We start from the raw sequence: 23,297 nt of genomic DNA, 5'->3' as shown, positions 1-23,297 counted from the left end.
TTTGAGACAGACTCTTGCTCTGTCACCCAGGCTGGAGAATAGTGGTGAGATCTTGGCTCACTGCAACCTCTGCCTCCCCAGTTCAAGCAATTCTCCTGCCTCAGCCTCCCAAGTAGCTGGGACTACAGGCGCCCGTCACCATGCCGGGCTAATTTTTTTGTATTTTTAGTAGAGACGGGGTTTCACCATGTTAGCCAGGATGGTCTCGATCTCCTGACCTCATGATCCACCCGCCTTGGCCTCCCAAAGTGCTGGGATTCCAGGCGTGAGCCACTGCACCCAGCCAATTTTTTTGTATTTTTAGTAGAGGTGGGGTTTCACCATGTTGGCCAGGCTGGTTTCAAACTCCTGACCTAAAGTGATCTGCCCACCTTGGCCTCCCAAAGTGCTAGGATTACATGCATGGGCCACCACGCCCAGCCTAAAACGATTTTTTCTGTAATTAGCTGAGTGTGGTGGTGTGTAACTGTAGTCGCTGCTACTCAGGAGGCTGAGGTAGAAGGATCACTTGAATCCCTGGAGTCAAGGGTGCAGTGAGCCGTGATCATACCACTACACTCCAGGCTGCGTGATACAGCAAGACTCTGAAAAGGTCCCATAAACCGCAAGATCTGGATCCATACTTTGGTTACCCTACGTGTCTCCCTTGAGCCCCAGAGGGAAAGCCCTGACACTATGACAGCAAAAACTTGACAACTGCAAAGGCCACAGCATCCAGACACCAGGAGTACTGGCTGGGTCGCAAAAGGCACAACCCAGGACTATAGAATCTTTCAGTCTTAGGATAATGGCCATGAGAGGTGAACAGCCCAGAGAGGATATGAGAATCCAGAAAGTCTGTAGATTATTTGCTGACAGTGACCTTGACACAAATAACAGGTCTGCAATTGCTGAGAAGTTCTGGTGCCCTCACCCCAGGAAACCTCAGTTGCTGGAACATTTGTGGATGCCTCTTTAGAACTGGCTGAAATCCTCTTGTTTATCAGACACTTCACTCCATACTACTTCACTCAGTATTTCTATGCCCACTTACTCTACTCAAATTACTCTACCCAACAGGCCCCTATAGGTCTTACAGTCAGTCTATAACTTACCTCCATGTTCCAGATTTTGGAGAATATGACTTTTGAGCTGAATCTGGAAACAGCTCCTTCTGACCAATGCTGGAAGTTCTGGAACATTCCCTGGGAACAAGGAACCCAACTTTTTATGTCCATAAACATACAGAAGATCTCTCACCAACTATTCCCTTCCGCAAGGTGAGCTCTGGACCCACAAAAAAGCCTGACATCCAGGCTACAAGTCTTTCCCTGGAGGACTCAGGGGCCAATACAAATTAGGCCAACCTTGACTAGAGCTATTTTCTGTCATCCTGCCATCCCCACTGAGGCAGAAAAAACTCAAGAGACCACCTCCACAAAAGCCATTCCCTCAACTTACGGTGATAGTGCCGGATTCTATTCTCAATCTCTCCACACACAGGGATCAGAACCTCAATATTAAAAGAGACTTGGCAGGGCACAGTGGCTCACAACTATAATACCAGCACTTTGGAAGGCTGAGGCAAGAGGACTGCTTGAGACAAAGAGTTCATGACCAGCCTGGGCAATGTAGCAAGATCCAGTCTCTATACAAATTTTTAAAATTAGTCAGATGTGGTGCCACACAAGTACAATCCTAGCTATTCAATACGCTGAAGCAGGAGGATCACTTGAGTCCAGTAGTTCAAGTCTGCAATGAGCTAGGTTCACACTACTGCACTCCAGCCTGGGCAAGACTGTGAGACCCTGTCTCTAAAAAAACTAGGCCAGGCACAGTGGCTCCCAGCACTTTGGGAGGCCAAGGCAGGAGGATAGCTTGAGGCTCAGAGTTCGAGACCAGCTTGGGCAATATAGCAAGACCCTGTCTACAAATGAAAAAAAAAAAATTAGCCAGGTGTGATGGCGCACACCTGTAGTGCCAGCTACTCAGGAGGCTGAAGCAGGAAGATCCCTTGAGACCAGCAGTTCAAGGCTGTGGTGAGCTATGATGGCACCACTGCATTCCAGCCTGGGCAACAGAATAAGACCATCTCAAAAAAAAAAAAAAAAAAAAAAAAAATTTTAAGCGGCTTAAACAATAAAGCCTTTATTACCACACAGTCCAGAGCAGTATGAGACAGTCCATGCTAGGGCATGACAAATACCATGTGTAATGTCAACCATTTCCATGAAAATGGTAAACCTTCCCAGGAAGCCCCCAGCAGATACCAGCTCAGCTCCTCTGGCCAGAGGTGGGTCATGTCCACAGCTAAACTAGTCAAGGGTAGGGAATGAGGCCTGTTTTGGGCTCCACTATTAATGATTCTCTACTGTTTAGAGCAAGGAGCACAAGGTCTGCTGTAGGGACCTTATGGGGTGGATAGAGGTGGATGGCAGTGGATAAACTCAGTGATGTGACACTGCCAACAGCCCCAGGCAAGTCAGAGTGCAATGTGGCTCCCGAAAGCGTCCCACACACCAGGCACACACGGGAACTCTCCCTGGGGTGGGTGTTGGGATGTGCAAGGTTTAGCTTCTTTCGGATGGCACTCTCACGGCCACTCTCCTCAACCTCCTTTCTGGAATAAGACCTTTCCTGATGAACACGGTGCTAGCAGCTAACGACTTTCCCATGTGCCCTGTCCTCCTGACACCTTTCTGGAGTATGGACTTTCTTGTGCTGAAGGAGGGTGGAACTATGTTTGAAGGCTTTCCCACACTCTGTACATTCATAAGACCTCTCTTCAGTGTGGAACTGCTGGTGCCGATTGCGGTAGGATCTGGTAGTGAAGGTTTTCCCACACAGGCTACATTCATAGGGCCGTTCCCCAGTGTGGACTTTCCAGTGCTGATAGAGGCCTGAACGGGTCACGTAGCCTTTCCCACATTGCTTGCATTCAAAAGGCCTTTCTCCAGTGTGAACTCTCTGGTGAAGAATGAAGCTATTATTGTATTTAAAGAACTTCCCACATTCTGTACACTCATAGGGCCTTTCTCCAATGTGCACTTTCCGGTGCCGAATGAGGGTAGACAGAACACTGAAGGTTTTACCACATTTGCTGCACTCGTAAGGCCTTTCTCCAGTGTGAATCCTCTGGTGTAGAACAAGTGCGTCTTTGCGGTTGAAGGTTTTACCACAGTCACTACACTTAAAAGGTTTTATGCCTGTGTGAACCTTCTGGTGTTTCCTCAGCTTAGACGGGTAACTGAAGGCCTTCCCACATTCATTACACACATGGGCTGTTTCTCCAGTGTGAATTTTTCGGGGGTTAATATGAGCTGACTTCTTCTTGAAAGCACTTCTGCCTGTTGGGCATCTGAAGGGTCTCTCTTCAGAATGCGTTATCAGATGGTCAAGGAGGGCAAAGGCCTTTAAGAACACCTTCCCACAGTCACTGCATTTGAACAGCTTCTCTGCCACATGGACTTCTTGCTGTTGCCCACAACTGGAACCAGGTGGGAAGGCTGCCCCATGCTCAGTGTGCCTTCTTGGTTTCCCCTCACTATGAGTGTCCTGGTGCTGGATGACTCTGTAGCTCTTTAGATGCTCAGGATGGGCTCTCTCATCCTCCACTCTACACAAACCATCTGAAAGCAGAGATGAATCATTACTAAGAGTTGAACTACAGGGAGGAGGTACCTTAATCACCAGTGCATGTCAGACACACCCAGAAGGACTCCATAGAACTGCTGAAAGGGCCAGGCGTGGTGGCTCACGCCTGTAATCCCAGTGCTTTGGGAGGCCGAGGCGGGCAGATCACGTGAGGTCAGGAGTTCGAGACCAGCCTGACCAACACGACGAAACCCCATCTCTTCTAAAAATACAAAATTAGCCGGGTGTGGTGGTGCATGCCTGTAATCCCAGCTACTCGGGAGGCTGAGGCAGGAGGATCACTTGAATCCAGAGGCAGAGGTTGCAGTGAGCTGAGATCGCGCCACTGCACTCCAGCCTGGGCAGTAAGAGCAAAACTCCGTCTCAAAAAAAAAAAAAAAAAAATTAGCCAGGCATGGTGGCCGGCGCCTGTAGTCCCAGCTACTCAAGAGGCTGAGGCAGGAGAGTGGCATGAACCCAGGAGGCAGAGGTTGCAGTGAGCTGAGATTGCGCCACTGCACTCCAGCCTGGGCAATAAGAGCAAAACTCCATCTTAAAAAAAAAAAAGAATTGCTGAGAGGTTGCTAGGAAAGGTCTGGGTTGGGAAAGCCTGGCACAACTGAATATGGCTCCACCAGACTACAGACTAAGGAAAACCTCAACTGAGATGAGGGCACAAGATAGGATACGGTGCAGGGAAGAGAGGTGGGGTCTCCAAGTCACTCCTCTGCAAAGGGTTTCAGCAGGGCCTTGGCTGCTGGTGACAGCCAAGCACTATGAGGAGGCATGTGTCTAGTCCCAGCAAAATGTGATTCCAAAATAGTAGCTGGTGTTTAAGTATTAATTAAGGATTGGCTGAAGTTCAAATACCTGTTTAAGGATATGTGCACATTTCAAGACACGCACTGAGTCGCCAACAGTAGACAGCTCTGCACAGATACAGAGAAGGGCAATGAGGAGACACAGGCCAGAGAGGCAGGAACATGCGGGGCCTGAAAATCATGGTAGAGATGGCAGACTGCACAGTGTCCACATAAGACAGGAAAGGTGGAAGGAAATAAGGTATGGTCACTGCCCTCAACACCAAGGTATCGGTGTATGCAGGTACTCAGCATTCTGTGAGCCCACTGCTGAAACCAAGGTATTCCCCTCCACTCCACTTACCAAGACCAAAACCTCTCCTGGCTTCTGCTCTGCTGACTGGAGTCACATCCACCCAGCTGGGCACCCATGACTGTTCATCATCCTCCAGCTGGGTAAACACAGGGGATCTCGAAGGTGCAAGTCCTGCGGGTGACAGGTAGTAAAAGAAACAGGCTGGGCATGGTGGCTGATGCCTGTAATCCCAGCACTTTGGAAAGTGAGGTAGGAGATCACTTAAACCCAGACGTTCGCAAGCAGCCTGGGCAACACAGTAAGACCCCAACTCTACAAAAAATATATTATTTTAATTAGCCAGGCATGGTGGCATGCACCACCTGTAGTCCCAGTTACTAGGGAGGCCATAGTGAGAGGATCACTTGAGCCTAGGAGGTCAAAGCGTCAGTGAGTCACGATCACACCATTGGACTCCAGCCTGAGCAACAGAGTGAGACCCTGTCTCAAAAACAAACAGGCCGGTCCGGGAGGGAGGTGGGGGGGTCAGCCCCCCGCCCGGCCAGCCGCCCCGTCCGGGAAGGAGGTGGGGGGGTCAGCCCCCCGCCCGGCCAGCCGCCCCGTCCGGGAGGGAGGTGGAGGGGTCAGCCCCCCGCCCGGCCAGCTGCCCCGTCCGGGAGGTGAGGGGCGCCTCTGCCAGGCCGCCCCTACTGGGAAGTGAGGAGCCCCTCTGCCCGGCCACCACCCTGTCTGGGAGGTGTAGCCAACAGCTCATTGAGAACGGGCCATGATGACAATGGCAGTATTGTGGAATAGAAAGGGGGGAAAGGCGGGGAAAAGATTGAGAAATCGGATGGTTGCCGTGTCTGTGTAGAAAGAGGTAGACATGGGAGACTTTTCATTTTGCTCTGTACTAAGAAAAATTCTTATCCTGTTGATCTGTGACCTTACCCCCAACCCTGTGCTCTCTGAAACATGTGCTGTGTCCACTCAGGGTTAAATGGATTAAGGGCGGTGCAAGATGTGCTTTGTTAAACAGATGCTTGAAGGCAGCATGCTCGTTAAGAGTCATCACCACTCCCTAATCTCAAGTATCCAGGGACACAAACACTGCAGAAGGCCGCAGGGTCCTCTGCCTAGGAAAACCAGAGACCTTTGTTCATTTGTTTATCTGCTGACCTTCCCTCCACTATTGTCCTATGACCCTGCCAAATCCCCCTCTGGGAGAAACACCCAAGAATGAACAGTAAAAAAATAATAATAATAATAATAAAAACAAACAAAGGAAAGAAAAGAAGAAAACCAGATAATGGAGTCCTCCTCCAGTACATGCATGGCCAAACATAACTTTTATTTTTCAAAACCCACTCTATGTAAAATGCACTATTTATTTCTCATAATATACTCTTTAATGTGCTTATATTCTTAAAAAAAAAAAAAAAAACAAAAAAAACAGGCCGGGCGCAGTGGCTCACACCTGTAATCCCAGCACTTTGGGAGGCCAAGGTGGGCGGATCATGAGGTCAGGAGATCAAGACTATCCTGGCTAACACGGTAAAACCCCCCTTCTACTAAAAATACAAAAAATTAGGCGGATGTGGTGACGGGCACCTGTAGTCCCAGCTACTCGGGAGGCTTAGGCAGGAGAATGGCATGAACCTGGGAGGCGGAGCTTGCAGTGAGCTGAGATCACACCACTGCACTCCAGCCTGGGCGACAGTGCGAGACTCCGTCTCAAAAACACAAAGAAACAAACAAAAAGAAAAGAAAAAGCCTTTCTATGAAGCAAAACTGACATAACTGAAGAAACAGACTGTTCAGCAATAATAAAGATTGTAATTTCCCACCATCAATAACAACAGCGGACTTGAACAACAATGAAAACCAGCTAGTCCTAACAGACATCTATAGAGCTTGCCACCTAACAACAGCAGGATATACATTGTCACGTGCACATGGAACGGTCTTCAGAACATACCATTTGCTAGGATATAAAATAAGCCTCGGCTGGGCGCGGTGGCTCATGCCTGTAATCCCAGCACTTTGGGAGGCCGAGACGGGCAGATCATGAGGTCAGGAGATCAAGACCATCCTGGCTAACACAGTGAAACCCCATCTCTACTAAAAATACAAAAAAAAAAATTACCCAGGCATGGTGGTGTGCGCCTGTAGTCCCAGCTACTCAGGAGGCTGAGGCAGGAGAATGGCGTGAACCCAGGAGGCAGAGCTTGCAGTGAGCTGAGATCGCGCCACTGCACTCCAGCCTGGGCGACAGAGCAAGACTCTGTCTCTAAATAAATAAATAAATAAATAAAGCAAGCCTCAGTAGATTTCAAAGGATTGAAATAATGTCAAGTATGTTCTCTGTCCACAAATGAATTAAAACAGAAATCAACAACAGAAAGAAATTTAGGAAACTCACAAATTTAAGGAATTTAAACAAAACATTCCTAAAAATCCAGAGTCAAAGAAAAAATAAATCACATGACAATTACAAGTACTTTGAGAGGAATGAAAATAAAAACACAGGGCTGGGTGTGGTGGCTCAAGTGTAATCCCAGCACTTTGGGAGGCCGAGGCAGGTGGATCACAAGGTCAGGAGTTTGAGACCATCCTGCCGAACACAGTGAAGCCCCGTCTCTACTAAAAATACAAAAAAAAATTAGCCGGGCGTGGTGGTGGGCGCCTGTAATCCCAGTTACTCGGGAGGCTGAGGCAGGAGAATGGCGTGAACCCAGGAGGCGGAGCTTGCAGTGAGCCGAGATAGTGCCACTGCACTCCAGCCTGGGTGACAGAGCAAGACTCCATCTCAAAAAAAGAAAAAAAGAAAAGAAAAGAAAAATACAACAGGCCGGGTGGTGGCTCACGCCTGTAATCCCAGCACTTTGGTAGGCTGAGGTGGGTGGATCACCTGTGGTCTGGAGTTCAAGACCAGCCTGGCCAACATGGCGAAACCCTGTCTCTACCAAAAAAAAAAAAATACAAAAATTAGCCAGGCGTGGTGGACCATGCCACTCGGGAGGCTGAGGCAGGAGAATCGCTTGAACTTGGGGGGCGGAGGTTGCAGTGAGCCAAGATCGCACCACTGCACTCCAGCCTGAGCGGCATCAGACTCCACCTCAAAAAAAAAAAAAAAAAATTAGCCAGGCATGGTGGCACATGCCTGTAATCCCAGCGACTCAGGAGGCTGAGGCAGGAGAATTGCTTGAACCCAGGAGGTGGAGATTGCATTGAGCCGAGATCGCGCCATTGCATTCCAGCCTGGGCAACAGGACTCCATCTCAAAAAGAAAAATTAAAAAAAAAAAAAAGAAAAAGGAAAAACTACCACAACAAACAAAAAATTATGGGATGCAGAAAATGCAGAGCTTAGCAGGAACATTATGGCTATAAATACCCATATTTTAAAAGATCTCAAACCAATAACCTAACTTTATACCTCAAGGAACAAGAAAAAGAAAAACAAACCCAAAGATAGCAAAAGGAGGGAAATAATAAAAATTAGAGCAGAAACAAATGAAACAGATTAGAAAAAGAGAACCAACAAACCAAAATTTGGTTCTTTGAAAAAATCAACAAAATTGGCAAATGTTTACCTAGAGTGACAAAAAACAGAGAGAAGACTCAATACTACTTTGAACAGGAATGGAAAAAGGACATCACTAGTAACCTTATAAAAATTAAAAAATAATGAAATACTATGTACAAATGTATGCCAACAAATTGGATAACTTAGATGAAATGGACAAATTCCCAAGTAGACACAAACTATCAAAACTGAGTCAAGAAGAAATAGAAAATCTAAATACAAATGTAACAAAGAGGGTTTTCTTGTTGTTATTAAAAAACATTCCCCCCAACACACACACAACCCCAAGCCCTGATGGCTTCAAAGGTGAATACTAACAATACTGAAATAAGAATTAACACCAATACTTAACAAACTCTTCCAGAAAACAGAAGAGAAGGAAACATTCCCAACTCATCCATTGAGGCCAAAATTACCCTCATACTCAATACAGAGACATTATAAGAAAACTACACCACTGGCCGGGTGTGGTGGCTCACACCTGTAATCTCAGCACTTTGGAGGCCGAGATGGGTGGATCACCTGAGGTTGGGAGTTCAAGACCACCCTGGCCAACATGGTGAAACCCCTGTCTCTACTAAAAATAAAGAAATTAGCTGGGCATAGTGGTGCATGCCTGTAACCCATCTACTCAGGAGGCGGGGGCAGGAGAATCACTTGAACCCAAGAGGTGGAGGTTGCAATGAGCTGAGATCATGCCACTAAACTCCAGCCTGGGCGACAGAGTAAGACTGTGTCTAAAAAAAAAAAAAAAAAACAAGTATTATAAGCCATGACAGGGAATTTATCCCAGTAATGCAAGGCTGAACATATGAAAATCAACAATTAGTGTTGGGAGGCCGACGGGGGCAGATCACGAGGTCAAGAGATCAAGACCATCCTTGCAAACATGGTGAAACCCCATCTCTACGAAAAATACAAAAATTAGCTGGGCGTGGTGGTGCACGCCTATAGTCCCAGCTACTTGGGAGGCTGAGGCAGGAAAATCACTTGAACCCGGGAGGTGGAGGTTAAAGTGAGCAGAGATCGCGCCACTGCACTCCAGCCTGGCGACAGAACAAGGCTCCGTCTCAAAAAAAGAAAAGGCAATCAATTATTCTAATATACTACATTAACAGAAGAGAGGACAAAAATCACATGATCATTTCATTAGACATTGGAAAAGCATTTGACAAAATCTAGTGACCTTTCTTTTCTTTTTTTTTTCTTTTTTTGAGACGTAGTTTCACTCTTGTTGCCCAGGCTGGAGTGCAATGGTGCAATCTCAGCTCACTGCAACCTCCACCTCCCAGGTTCAAGCGATTCTCCTGCCTCAGCTTCCCTAGTAGCTGGGATTACAGGCATGTGCCACCACACCTGGCTAGTTTTCTATTTTTAGTAGAGATGGGGTTTCACCATGTTGACCACGCTGGTCTTGAACTCCTGACCTCAGGTAATCCACCTGCCTCGCCCTCCCAAAATGCTGAAATTACAGGCATGAGCCACTGCACCTGGCCATGACTTTTCTTAATAAACACATTAAATGAACTAGAAAGAGAAGGGAACTTCCTCACCTGAAATGGGCATCTGCAAAAAACCAACAGCTAACACCATACTTAACAGTGAAGAATAAAGTACTTAGGAATAAATTTAACGAAAGAAGTACCTTTGTGGCCAGGCGCGGTGGCTCACGCCTGTAATCCCAGCACTTTGAGAGGCCAAGGCAGGCAGATCACGAGGTCCGGAGTTCAAGACTAGCCTGGCCAACATAGTGAAACCCTGTCTCTACTACAAATACAAAAATTAGCCAGGCATGGTGGCGCAAGCCTGTAGTCCCAGCTACTTGGGAGACTGAGGCAGGAGAATCGCTTGAACCCTGGAGGCAGAGGTTGTGGTGAGCCAAGATTGCGCCACTGCACTCCAGCCTGGGCAACAGAGCGAGGCTCTGTCTCAAAAAAAAAAAAAAATATATATATATATATATATTTCCCAAACCGTTCTGATTAAAATTCATGGGTCAAGCCTGGCCCAGGGAGGTCCCTGTAAAATTTCTTTTGTAGGAAGGCAAAACCCAGAGCACAGAGAAGCCATGTCTTCAAGAGAGTCACATGGCCAGGAAAAGGCAGAGCTTGGTGGGATCTGGTGGGCAAACTATGAAACATCTGACCCCCAAAACCTGCTCCACTAGCTCCTGGGGCAAGAGGTGTTGAGGCTGCCAACAGCATTGCTCAGAGAAAGGCAGGGAAAGAGCACACCGCCGAGTCCCACCACCGAGTCCCACCACCCACAACACCTACAACAGGGAATCTGGGAAGGAAGGAGCCCCCGTGGTCTGGCTTCGTTATGGACAGAACTTCACATGGGAAAAATGAGGGGGCAGTCAGTGTGCTGGGGGACAGTGTAAGAGACTTACCCAGTGAGCTAACGAGTGCAAAGTTCTCCAGCATCACATCCCGGTATAGGCCCTTCTGGGTCACATTAAGGAGCCCCCACTCCTCCCTGGAGAAATATACCGTCACATCCTCAAACATCACCAAGCCCTGCAATGATGGGTCCAACTGAGCCTTGGGGTCAATGATGGGCAGAAAAAAACAACCAAAATATGGACAAATGGACACATTCAGGCCCTTGACCTGTAACTCAGGGTCCTATCACATCTCCCCCTGACATTATCTTTCCCTATGAGCTCTAAACTCTTCCCCACCTTACTCCGTACACATACCCTTATACCTTCCTTCTCCTATCCCAGAGGAATATCAGAGCTGCTGGTGTTATTGATGCTTCTGGTGTTACTACTGGAAACTGTGTCCAGCCCAAAGCGACATCAGGTTGGTGACCAGACTGATGCCATCTATGTGCAGGGCCAAGGGCACAGGCTCCACTCTGTCTCCTGCCTGCCAATTCCAGTCCCAGAGATCACAACTCTCAGACGCAACCAAACCTATGCTCATCCTTCTCCCTTAGGTCTCAAGTACCTGGTCCCAGGGTCCAGTTTGCCTCCTGCTCAACAGGCACAAAACTGGACAACAGAATGCCTAAAACTGTACACCCCCAGCACAACGTCCCCAGTTTACCCTATAGGCAATTGCCTGGCCTTCCACACGCCGTTCTGCACATGCGTCTCCAGAGGGCCTGGCACAGCAACTACGACCCCATCCTGTCCCAGTCCTGCGGCACATCTCCAATGGCTCCCACTGCCAAGGGCATGCCCCAGCCCTGCATCAAAGACCTCCCCCTGGAATCATACGCAGATCTCCGAGATCTCCATACGCAGATCTCCTGCCCTCCTCCAACTCTGCCCTGGCACACGCCGCCCCCCACCTGGTGGCCCCCCTCATTCCTCGGAGGCATCCTCTGCTCACCTCCGCCTCCCCGGCCATTGGACCGTGCGGGCAGAACCCGTGGCCTGGACCCACGGCCTCAGCCGAAACGCGTCCCGGGCGCGGAAACCCTCGGCCGCCGTGGAACCCTCCCGGGAAGCTCTCCCCGCGCGGGTGAAATGCGTCCGAAGACAGGGAACCGCTTCCCGGAGCCGCTGGGAAGGAGGACGGTACGGAGGCCCGGGAGACCCACGGCGCCTGTCCGCGAGCGACAAGTCTGAGGAAGATGGAGCCACTCGCCGGTGGGGCACGGCGCGTGGAAGGCGCGGCAAGGGTCCCTGCCCTTCACCTCGCGCAAGGGATCGCGAGGAAGTCACCCCGGCCCACGCAGAGCTGCCTGAGGCGCCGGGACAGCCTTCCCGCCGAGGACTGCGGACTGCCGGGCAACGCCGGAACTCCCGTGGCCCGCGCCTCCCCTCGCTCGGCGCCCCTCACGCCACGACCTCCATTCCCGGCTCTCCTCGCGGCGCGGCTGGGTCGTTGCCAAGGCGATAAGGGAGGGCGCCGCTAGCTCCTGAAGCGGGCCGTGAACTACATTTCCCATAAGGAGCCTCGACGTGCGGCCGTTCAGACTTGGCCAATGGCGGCCCAGGAACGGGAATGTTCGGGCGGGCCCTGCGTGGGGCGGGGCTTCCGGCTTCGGCTTTCGGCGCTGGCTTTGGGGCGGTTTGCGGCAGTGGGATCATTGGGCGGTGGGCAGTGTGGAGGAGTCTCCGCTGGTCCGCAGAAACGAACGAAGGCGCGAGAATCGGAAAGTTCTGCCTCAGTGACCTGTACGCGTCCTAGCCGCAGTGAATGTTGCTGAACCCCGGTGACCTCACAGTGGAGGGGCGGCCCCATGGGGCCATCGGACCGCGCCGCGCGGGGGCGTTCGCCAGGGCCTCCGCAGAAGCCCGCCTGTGCCCGCAACCGCCCCGAAATTCTCTCCCTGGCACCGTGTCCGCTTTACGGAGCCCGGAGCAAGGCTCAGAAAAATGTCCCAGCCAAAAACATGGTACATGCCTGTCATCAGGCAAGGCTTCAAAGAGCGGCTGAGACCAGGGGCCGAGGGACCTCGTTTAGAGGCGGCTTAGGGGGAAGGTCAGCAGTTGTGTTTCAGTTCTGTTGGGTTTTCGGCGCCCCACAATGCGGGCGACGTATGGGCCACAGGTGTGGATGCCAGGGACAGGTCGCCCTGCACATGGCCGAGGCACGGTAGGCTTGTAGTCTACCCCATATCAGGCCATGGTGATCTCAGGTATGGGGGCCTGGGAGAGGAGAGTGAGTACATGGCTGAGTACGTCAGAGCACGGGGTCAGGGACACATCAGGGGAGGACGCTGGCAGGAGAATAACCGGGCTCCTGGGTGTCCTCCGCTGAATTCAGACGCGTTCATGTTAGAGCAGGTGGGCCTGCGTCCTCCCGGACGAACGGAGTTCTTAGGCAAGGTCCAGAGGAGCTTCTACCTGAAGTGATGCTGGAGAACTTTGCACTCAGTGCTGGGTGAGACCACTGGCACCATAACTCTCCCCAGCCTCAACTCTGGTTTTTTTCCTCTGTTCTTTCCATGTTCCCCTTGGAAGTCGCTGTTGGTCGTGGCACTGAGGCCCAGATAATGCCACCTCCTCTAACAAGTGGCTGAGTGGACACCCCACACGTTCTACCCAAGGGCCGTGAGTGGCCAAGATCGGGGCTCAGAAGTCTCTGAATCTTCACAGCTGGTCACGTTCAGCTCGGTCACTTCCTGTAAGATTCCAGGCACTGCATGCACTGACATGGGTGCGTGTGGGGCCACTGGGTCCTGCCTGGGAGCCTTCCCTGGATGTTCATTTTGTGCAGGTCTGTGTTTGTCTTGGAGTAAGGATTATTCTCGCTTGCTGGGGTCATGGTGTTTTGGCCTGGCCTGGGCTGGACTCTCAAAAACTCATCATCCTTCATAGGTCTGAAGGCTTCTACATTCCCACCAGCAGGTGGACCACATGAACTCAAAACTAGTTGTGGCAGAGGGACCCTGAAGAGATCTACCCCTGGTGAATGCCCCCAGGAGTGGGCTGTTCTCACACCTGGTGCCCAGCCTGTGCCCTCGCAGGTCTTGGTGCCTCCACTCAGCTCCCCAATTCCAGTCTTCTGGCCATGCCCCGCTGTGTCCCTTTCTCTCTCCTTAGTGCCTAGCTGTGCAATGTTTGCCTCTCCTTAACATGTCCTCAGCTGACCCCATATCCTCAGATAGTCCTTGCAACCCTGTTCCTCAGTGACACCTGTGTATTCTCTCCAGTGGAGACACAGGTGGGACACCCCCAAGCTCATGGTACATGCCTGTCATCAGTACCCCTGGACTGTCATGGTGGGTCAGTCTGCCCTAGGCTGGACTGACCAACCTGTTCATTCCCCCACAGGATTGCCCTTTACAGTTCATGAGTTCCCCCAACTGGAGTGCAGACAAGAGCACTGACTGATGGACCAGGTAGACTTGAAACCAGGAATAGCACAAAAGTTATCAAAGAGGCTCAGCCATGGAGATTGCAAGCTGGGGATGGAAGTATCCCTGGAATTGAGCTGTTCTCACACCTGGAACCTGAGTTACACCCCTGGTGTCTGGGTACCAAGGTCACTAGCCTTGCCACTTTTCTATGTTCCTGATCCCCTACTAAACATTCCACCTTTTCGCCTACTTCCCCTGACTCCTGTACCCTGTCCCCTCTTTCTGCCTAGTTTGAAGACACTGGTCATCCCATAACATGTCCTGGGCTAATACATATCCTCAAATCGTTCTTGAAAATCTGTTCCTCTGTGAGATGGGCCTGATCTCTCCCACGGGTGGAACAGAGGAGTAGAGGGTCCAGGGCCTGAGTCTCCCATAGGCTAAGTATTTGCCCTGAGTCATAAAGCCAGTGGGAGGCAGTGCTACAGTTTGATTCCAGGAAGTCTCAGACCAAAGTTCTCTCTTAACCACTTACCTTTCCTGGGCTTAATAGCTCATTTATGTTTTTCCTGGCACTGCTTCATTGGACCTCATTTTAGTTTCTTTTTTTTTTTTTTTTTTTTTGAGACGGAGTCTTGCTCTGACACCCAGGCTGGAGTGCAGTGGCACGATCTCACAGCAACCTCCGCCTCCCGGGTTCAAGCAATTCTCCTGTCTCAGCCTCACGAATAGCTGGGACGACAAGCGCGTGCCATCACACCCGGCTAATTTTTGTATTTTTAGTAGAGTTGGGGTTTCACCATTTTGGCCAGGATGGTCTCCATCTCCTGACCTCGTGATCCGCCCCGCTCAGCCTCGCAAAATGCTGGGATTACAGGCATGAGCTACCGCACCCGGCCTATTTGTTAACATTTTAAAATGAATATTAGTACATTATTATTAATGTACATTATATGGGTTTTCACAAATGCATACACTCATGTATCCACCATTACAATATAGTAAAAAATACTTTTACTGCCCCCAAAAATTACTTGTGCTACTATTCATTCCTCCCTCCCTCCCTCCCTCCCTCCCTCCCACTGAGCCCCTGGCAGTCACTGCTTTACTGTCTCTATAGCTTTACCTTTTCCAGAATGTCATAAACTTGTAATCATACAGTATGTAGCTTTTTCAGTCTGGCTTCTGTCACTTACCAATGTGCATTTCAGACTCCTCCATGCCTTTCATAACTTGGTAGCACAGTTAATTTTATTGCTGAATGATATTCCATTGTGTGGATGTAACACAGATTAGCCATTTATCTATTGAAGGACATCTGGGTTGATTCAAGTTTTGAGCAATTATGAATAAAGCTGCTATAATAATTTGTGTGGTTTTCGCATGGACATAAGTTCTCAACTCATTTGTGCAAAAACCCAGGAGTGTGATTGCTGTATCATATGGTAAGACTATATTTAACTTTTTGTAAGAAACTGCCAAACTGTCTTCCAAAGTGGCTATACCATTTTGCCTTTCTATCAGCAGTAAACGAGAGTTCCCATTGCCTCACAACCTTGCTAGCATATGTTGCTATCAGTGTTTTGCATTGTAGCCATTCTAATAGATGTATAGTAGTATCTCATTATTGTTTCAATTTGCAGTTCCCTAATGGCATATGATGTGGAGCATATTTTCATGTGCCTATTTGCCAGCTATGTATCTATTTTTCTTAGGTGAGGGATCTATTCAGACCTACGGCCTTTTTTTTTTTTTTTTTTTTTTTTTTTGAGACGCAGTTTCGCTCTTGTTGCCCAGGCTGGAGTGCAATGGTGCAATCTCGGCTCGCCGCAACCTCCGCCTCCCGAGTTCAAGCGATTCTCCTGCCTGTCAGCCTCCCGAGGAGCTGGGATTACAGGCATGTGCCACCACGCCCAGCTAATTTTGTATTTTTAGTACAGATGGGGTTTCTCCATGTTGGTCAGGCTGGTCTCGAACTCCTGACCTCAGGTGATCCGCCCACTTCAGCCTCCCAAATTGGTGGGATTACAGGCGTGAGCCACCGCACCCAGCCTTGAATTGTACACTCAAAATGGGCAAATTTTATGGTATGTAGATTATTTTTTTTAAAAATCATATGTTTTGAAAGAACAAGTAGGGCCGGGCGCGGTGGCTCACGCCTGTAATCCCAGCACTTTGGGAGGCCGAGGCGGGCGGATCACGAGGTCAGGAGATCGAGACCATCCTGGCTAACACGGTGAAACCCCGTCTCTACTAAAAATACAAAAAATTAGCCGGGCGTGGTAGCGGGCGCCTGTAGTCCCAGCTACTCGGGAGGCTGAGGCAGGAGAATGGCGTGAACCCGGGAGGTGGAGCTTGCAGTGAGCCGAGATCGCGCCACTGCACTCCAGCCTGGGCGACAGAGCAAGACTCCGTCTCAAAAAAAAAAAAAAAAAAAAAAAAAAGAAAGAACAAGTAGATGTCTGGGAGATTCTTTGGAGAAGTACTTAATGTGAAGTTTTCCACAACGATAAAAATGAAAGCACCCATCCCCCTGGTGGAGGGACACAGATCACAGGTAGCTTGTGGCCCCTCTTGGGCACTTCTTCTCCCACCACCCTCTGCTCCTTCTGCAGAGGCTTACAGAGCAGAGGAAACCCCAACCTAGGGCGAGACTCCCAGCTTTGCCACGCCAAGCCGGGCCCCAGGGGAGCCAGTGCGAACCCTAGCCTACTCCCTGGGATGAGAGGACCTCAGCACTAACCAGGTCTGCAAGTGGGTGTGGGGTTAGAGCGGATCAACTATGTGATCCTATCAACCTACGTTCGAATTTGACTGCATTTAAAAAAACACTTTCCCCCCCCAAACGGAGTCTCTCGCTCTGCCGCCCGGGCTGGAGTGCAGTGGCGCGATTTCGGCTCACTGAAGCCTCCGCCTCCCGGCTTCAAGCGATTCTCCTGCCTCAGCCTCCCGAGTGGTTGGGACTACAGGCGCCCGCCACCACGTCCGGCTAAAAGAAAAAAAATCTTTTTTTTTTTTTTTTGAGGAGTCTCACTTTATATAGGATCCTCACGTTATACTATGTGTTTGGATCTGCGTTAAAATGTATTCATAACTATATGATCTGTACTCACAGCGACAGCCCCCAGACAACTTAAGCCCGCGGGGCCGGGGACGAGTCTGTGCCACAGACTCTCCCCGGCGTGGCGTGGGGACAAAACGCGTGAGGGCGCTCGAAGGGACTGGTCTCTCGCTTGCTGCTCACCTGAGGCCCCGCAGCCTCCTGTCCCCCATCCTGGGGTCCCGCAGCCTCGCTCTGCGCGCCGCAGCCTTTCCTCTCGCCAGCGCCATCGGAGTGCTGGTGCTCACTGTTCTCACCACTCGCTCCCCGAGTTCCCCGCGGTTCCAGCGCCTGTCGCAATCTCCAGCGCAACGTGGTCGTCATGGCAACATCGCCCTCGGGTCCCTGATTGGCCGTCGAGTCTGGCGCGCCTTCCCTGCCTCACTTAATAGGGCTGCGGCACGAAGGCGACGCGCGCGCAGCACAGGCGTGATAAGTTGTTATGGCGACCAGAGTCCCGCCTCTTCAGCCCTACATAGGGCCTCCGATTGGTCCGCGCTTCCCCGAAGGCCTCTCCGCATTCTGGGCGGGGCCCGCCCGGGGCAAGAGGAGGGAGAAAGCAGGGCGGTGACTATGAGGGCGGAGGAGAGAAGTGCGGCTGTGATCTGGGGAAGGAGGGAAACCCAAGGATGCCAGCACGTGCGGTTGAGGTGAGAAGGGATCTTGCAGAACGCTTCCAGGACCCAGATTCGTATGCACGCCCTGCCCAGCTGGTCAGCCTCAGTTTCCCCATCTGTCAGTCTGGACAGTGATGCTCCTAGCGTCCGGCGAAGCCCCGCTCTTGGCCCTTGGTCCCTCCGCCTGATCACAAGAGGGTGCCGCGACGGCTGGGGACGGGTCTGGCGTGGGCAGGGACCTCTCCGACCCTCATTGAGGAAAGAATGGCGGAACCCGAAAACCGGGCCCTGGCGTTCCTCCTGCAAGGTGGGGAGGAGAGCTGGACGGCAGGATTTGGGAAGGGCTTGGAGAGCAGGGCCCCCTGAGGGTGGCGGGGGAGGCAGTGCTACCAGAACCATGGTTCGGTTGGCTCAGCCGCCTGGACCTCATCTGCTCCCTGAGGTTGGTCTTTGCTCCGCACCCTGGTGCGGCCTGGTACACAGAAGGCGCTCAGTAAACACTTGTGGATGAAGGAAAAAGAGAATTTATTGTCGTCGATTTACAGAAAAGAGAATCAAAGGCCGTGCCGTGCTGGGCCCTCTGGCACCCGGCTTCACAAGCACCCAGGCCTGCCAGGAGGAGCAAGTCCGGGGCCGAAGTGCCAAGGGGCAGGGTGTACAGCAGTGATGGGGTGGGCAGAGAGAGGATAGGAGGGCACAACTCCAGCTCTGAAGAAGAGAAAGAGGAGATTGGCTGAGGCTGGGCAAGGGTGGGAGGCGTCCCCCTGGGTGGTTTCAGGCAGCCTCTTTGTTTGAAAGCAGTGGATAGGCAGGCAGACACTGGGCACCAAGGTGGTAATCAGCAGACCAGATGCTCAGCAACTCCTAGGCTCAGTCATCAGCCTCATTTTACTGCAAGAGAGAATGAGGCCCCTGGCTCCAAGCTGGTAGAGTGCAGAAGCCACAAAAGCACCTAGGAGCGAGCTGGTTAAGACAGAGAATGCGGCCAGCCCCACCCAATACCCCCAGCCCCACCCCTGGCCTCCCCAGGTCCTCCTGTATTTGTGCAGGCTGTGCCACTGGCCTCAATGCCAGCTCCTGAGCATCCTTTAGGATACAGCTCCCTCCTCCAGGCAGCCTTCCTGGTCTACCCTCAGGCACAGAACATCCTCTCCCTCTTCTGTGCAACACCAGGCAAGGGCCCCTTTCTGACTCCCCTGCTTGGCCCGTCTGGGTCAGAAATACCATTGCACACCCCCACTCCCCTAGGTTGGGTGGGAGAGGGAAGCAATGAGGAGGATCTCTGAGACCCTCCAAAGATATCCCGGTCTGAATCCCTGGAACTTGTGAATCTTTTACCTGACACCACAAAATGGACTTTGCAGGTGTGATTAAATTAATGATCATGAGATGGGGAGACTATCTTGGATTATTCGGGTGGGCGCTATGTACTTGTAGTGTCCTTATAAGTGAAAGAGGGAGGTAGGAGGGTCAGAGAGATCTGAAGATGCTGCACTGCTGGCTTTGAAGGAGCCAGGAGCCAAGGAATGCAGCCCTAGAAGCTGGAAAAACTAATGAAATGAATTCTCTCTTAGAGCCTCTAGAAAGAAATAGCCCTGTGGGCAACTCAACTTTAGCCCAGTGAAACCGATCGTTGACTTCTGGACTGCAGAACTGCAAGATAAGAAGTGTGTGTTTAGCCAGGCATGGTGGCCCGTGCCTGTAATCCCAGCACTTTGGGAGGCTGAGGTGGGTAGATTACTTGAGACCAAGAGTTCAAGACCAGCCTGGCCAACATGGTGAAACCCCGTCTCTATTACAAATACAAAAAGCCGGGTGTGGTGGCGGGCGCCTGTAATATCAGCTACTTGGGAGACTGAGGCAGGAGAATGGTTTGAACCTAGGAGGCAGAGGTTGCAGTGAACCGAGGTTGCGCCACTGCACTCTAGCCTGGGCTACAGAGCGAGACTCTGTCTCAAAAAAATAAATAAATAAATGAAATAAGGCCGGCTGCGGTGGCTCAGGCCTGTAATCCCAGCACTTTGGGAGGGCAAGGCAGGCAAATCACGAGGCCGGGAGTTTGAGATCAGCCTGGCCAACATGGTGAAACCCCGTCTCTACTAAAAATACAAAAATTAGCCAGGCATGGTGGCGGGCGCCTGTAATCCCAGCTACTTGGGAGCCTAAGGCAGAAGAATCGCTTGAACCCGGGAAGTGGAGGTTGCAGTAAGCCGAGATCATACCACTCCACTCCAGCTCGGGCGACAGAGTGAGACTCTGTTTCAAAAATAAATTAAAAAAAATAAACGCGTGTTCTAAATAATTAAGTTGGGGGTATTTTGTCACAGCAGCCACAGAAAATGAATAGACCACCAACTCTGCGGCTGTCTGACCAGGTTTCTTCCCTATGAGGCTGGGCTGTGGCTGCCCAGTGACCCAGTACACTGGTCCCAGCCCCTGTGGGTGACATTGGCATGTGGGTGTGGGCAAGAACTGGTCTGGGAAGACACACTGTGGACTCCCTAGTGTTCCTCCTCTGGCTCCCACCTGGAAGCAGCAGCTCACACCAGAGCTAGCTCTAGACAGTCCTGGGCCCAGGGTGCATTCCCAGGCTGCCTGGGTCACCTGCAATTCTGTCACTCCCTTGTTTGGCACCTACTGTATGCTGGTGCTGAGGACACACGTAAACAAATCAAACAGGAGCCTCCAGCCACATAGAAGTCACGTTTCTCTTTGGAACATGCTGGGTGCCCATTCCCAAAACACAGCACTCCATCCCAGAGTGAGGTGAGGCAGGATTGGGGGGGTGGTGTGCAGGGCCTGGGAGGAAACAGAAGCCCCAGGTTCAGTCTGCACAGAGAATAGCTGCCATCTACCCCCATAACTAACCCAGGAAGACTTCTGGGAGGAAGAGGACAGGAGCCCATATGCCACCTTCCCTGGAGGCTGCTGTCTATTGGGAAGGCTCAGGGTTCACCTTGAGGCACAAGAAAGGAGGCTGGGCGGGACAGATGGAGCCCTGGAGGAGGAAGTGCAGTAACTGGCACCAAGATATTAATCGGGGGTGATGGGGACTCTGGTGGCCAGGGAAAGGGACTAGGATCCCTCTGGCTAATCAAGGAGGTCCAGGACTCCCACCCCCACCATTGTCTGCCTCTGTCTGCCCCCTGGGGTGATGTTGGCCTCTCTGAGCCATGATAAGCACAGCTGCACCACAGCATATTGGGAGGATCCTAGAAGCCACGACCCAGGGGGAAGTGGAGGCTCCCAGAGCAGTTTGGGACTTAGGATTGGGGCGGGAGCCAGTCTTTAAGGCTCAAGTTCCTCCCCAGCCCTGGCCAGGACACCCTGTTACTTCAAGCCTGAGCCCCAGCCCCAACCAGGTGTACAGGGTGGCAACTCTACACCCGGGACCAGCATGTAGACAGCTGGAGCCCACCCAGGCCCAGCCTGCAGGCAGTAGAAAACAAACTCCACAGATGGGTGGAGTGGTGCGACGTCCCCTGCAATGAGCCAGTTGGGGAGGAGGTGACCAAGGAAGAATAGCAGCAGCAGCTCTGCCCTCCAAAGATAGGCAGGCCCCTGCCACCTATGGCCAATCCGAAGGATGAGTGCTTTGGCCTCCAGTGCTGGCGAGGACGCTCCCCCAGGAATCTGTGGTGAGGATGACTGGGGGCACTCCCAGCAAGACCCGTTCAAGGATCCGTGTGGGGCTGCCCCTGGCTGGGCACCTGCATGGATGTCAGTCAGGGGCGTCCACAGCTGGACTCCTACAAGGGATGAGGATCAGGGATGCTTCCAACTGCACCCCCACGGAGTAGGGGTTGCGGAGCAGGAGCAAGCCCCAGCAGGACCCTTATAGAGGTCACGGTCAGGGCACCCTCCGCTGGACAGCCACAAGAATGGGGGTCAGGGGTGTTCCCAGAGGATCCTTGTGGGACGACTGCGGTGCCTGCTCCTTGAGAGGGTCCAGCCCCATGGTGACAATGCCAAGGATGCTTGCCCTAGGCCCCAATCTGGAGAAACAGGTAAGTGCTGCGCGCCCTACTAAGGGCCCCAGATAACACGGAGGTGCCAGGCCTGGAGGCAGGACTGCAGTACTGGCGCACTTATTGTGAGCCCCACAGCCTCCTCGCGCCCCGTGGCCACGGGGCCCAGCCGGGGCCAGCCTCTGTGCCCCACGTGCCATCCGATCGCCTGTCCAGCGTCCTCTCGGCCTCCGCCGGGTCCTCGGGGCCCGCCTCGGGCTCCAGCGCATCTTCTGCAGTTCCTGGCAGGGCCGTGTCCAGGTCAGGGCCCGTGGGGCGCGGCGTCCAGGCGGGGGCCCAGGGCGACCCCGGCGGGGGCCTCGGCGGAAACCAAGAGAAGCCGGGCGCTGGAGCGAGCGCCACGAGCTGGGGCCGCGCGGGGCCGGAGGAGGTGGCGTGCGGGATGAGGAAGAAGATGTAGACGCCCGAGACCACGAGGCCCGCGGCCACCAGCACTGCCAGCGCCACGGCAGCGTTGAAGACCCAGGCCGGGCTGGCCAGCGACAAGCGGCGCGACAGCGGGCGGCCCAGGCGCAGAGGCGGCGGGGGCGGCGGGGCGCGGGCCTTGCGCGGCCCGGGCGGGGGCGGCGGCGGCCGCAGGTAGAGAAGGCCGCGGCGCCGGTCGAAGCGCACGGAGCCCTGGCGAGAGGGCGGCGCGCGCGCGTCGCGGGGCAGGAGACCGGACTGCGTGGGCAACGCGGGGAGTCCGCGGCGGGGGGCCAGGCGCGTGGGCGCGCGGCACACCGGACAGGCCACCGCGTTGCCGCCGCCCGCCGTGGCCAACGATAGGCGCGCCAGGCACTCGAGACAGAAGACGTGGCCGCAGTCCAGGCGCTTGGGCAGCTTGAACACGCCGTCGAAGGACGACACGCAGATGAGGCACTCCACCGGGGAGGCGGGGGGCAGGATAGGGCCGGAGCCTGGGCTGCCGTCCCCTTCCTCCTCCTCCTCCTCCTCCTCGTCTTCCCCTCTGCTTGGGGAGCGGGGCGCAGAGAGCGAGCCTGGGGAGCTGGGACCCGAGCCCTGGGGGGCCCGGGAATGGCGGAGCCAGAACGGCCGAGGGCAGGGCATCCGGATGGACCTGCGAGGAGAGGTCAGGCAGGGAAGGAGGCGGTGGAGCCTGGAGCGGGTTCTGAGACCAGCAGGGAATCCAGGGAAGACCGGGGACTGTACTTTAGAGAGGATCCCCCAGTACAGAGCACCCCATCCCGAGAAGGGTGTAGCTAGCGTCGAGGAGCAGGGGAGATGGGGAGGCCCGAGGCGGAGACTGGGGATAGGAATGGACCCACGGGGGACCAGTTCCTGAATTGGAAACGGAGAGACAGACTGAAGTTGAACACGGAGATGGGGAGGACCCCAGACAGGGATGGAAAGGACCTGACCCACAGAGGAGCAGAGATAGGCACCCCTCAGGAGCTTGGCGGAGAGAACCTGGGGGACCATACAAGACCCCAGTGGAACAGAGACATTGACACCTAGGCAGGGAAAGGAATTCAGCCGCTGAGAGAGGAGCCAAGC

The 23,297-nt window shown here is 52.8% G+C and overlaps 2 protein-coding genes across 5 annotated transcripts; both read right to left on the bottom strand.

Annotated features, from left to right (window-relative positions):
* Window positions 1-2,111: 2,111 nt before the first annotated feature.
* Window positions 2,112-17,430, bottom strand: ZNF584 (zinc finger protein 584). 4 transcript variants are annotated; one of them, XM_034944995.4, is made up of 4 exons: window positions 17,300-17,430; window positions 10,688-10,814; window positions 4,777-4,899; window positions 2,112-3,608 (listed from the first exon to the last, which is right to left on the bottom strand). In XM_034944995.4, the coding sequence occupies exons 2-4, from the start codon at window positions 10,803-10,805 to the stop codon at window positions 2,632-2,634; spliced, it is 1,218 nt and encodes a 405-aa protein (XP_034800886.3). In that variant the 5' UTR covers window positions 10,806-10,814; window positions 17,300-17,430; the 3' UTR covers window positions 2,112-2,631. The 4 variants fall into 4 exon arrangements, with proteins under 4 accessions (XP_034800886.3, XP_057156666.1, XP_057156667.1 ...); XM_057300683.2 differs by lacking the exon at window positions 17,300-17,430 and adding an exon at window positions 11,637-17,239 and having other exon boundaries at window positions 10,688-10,838; XM_057300684.2 differs by lacking the exon at window positions 17,300-17,430 and adding an exon at window positions 11,637-17,238.
* A 4,386-nt stretch (window positions 17,431-21,816) lies between these two features.
* RNF225 (ring finger protein 225) lies at window positions 21,817-22,850 on the bottom strand. Its single transcript, XM_034945116.1, has one exon. The coding sequence runs from the start codon at window positions 22,848-22,850 to the stop codon at window positions 21,861-21,863; it is 990 nt and encodes a 329-aa protein (XP_034801007.1). The 3' UTR covers window positions 21,817-21,860.
* Between the last annotated feature and the right edge of the window lie 447 nt (window positions 22,851-23,297).

Source organism: Pan paniscus, chromosome 20, assembly GCF_029289425.2.
Source record: "Pan paniscus chromosome 20, NHGRI_mPanPan1-v2.0_pri, whole genome shotgun sequence".
Taxonomy (NCBI): Eukaryota; Metazoa; Chordata; class Mammalia; order Primates; family Hominidae; genus Pan; species Pan paniscus.
The sequence above is the reverse complement of the archived record's forward strand: the minus strand, read 5'-3'. Positions and strand labels throughout refer to the sequence as shown.

Coding starts and splice junctions, on each gene's coding strand:
- ZNF584 (XM_057300683.2), bottom strand. Junction 4,900..10,687: donor TGCACTCGTTAGCTCACTGG/GTAAGTCTCTTA, acceptor TGTCACCCGCAG/GACTTGCACCTTCGAGATCC. Junction 3,609..4,776: donor CAGGAGAGGTTTTGGTCTTG/GTAAGTGGAGTG, acceptor CTCTGCTTTCAG/ATGGTTTGTGTAGAGTGGAG.
- RNF225 (XM_034945116.1), bottom strand. CDS start 22,850: ATGCCCTGCCCTCGGCCGTTCTGGCTCCGCCATTCCCGGGCCCCCCAG.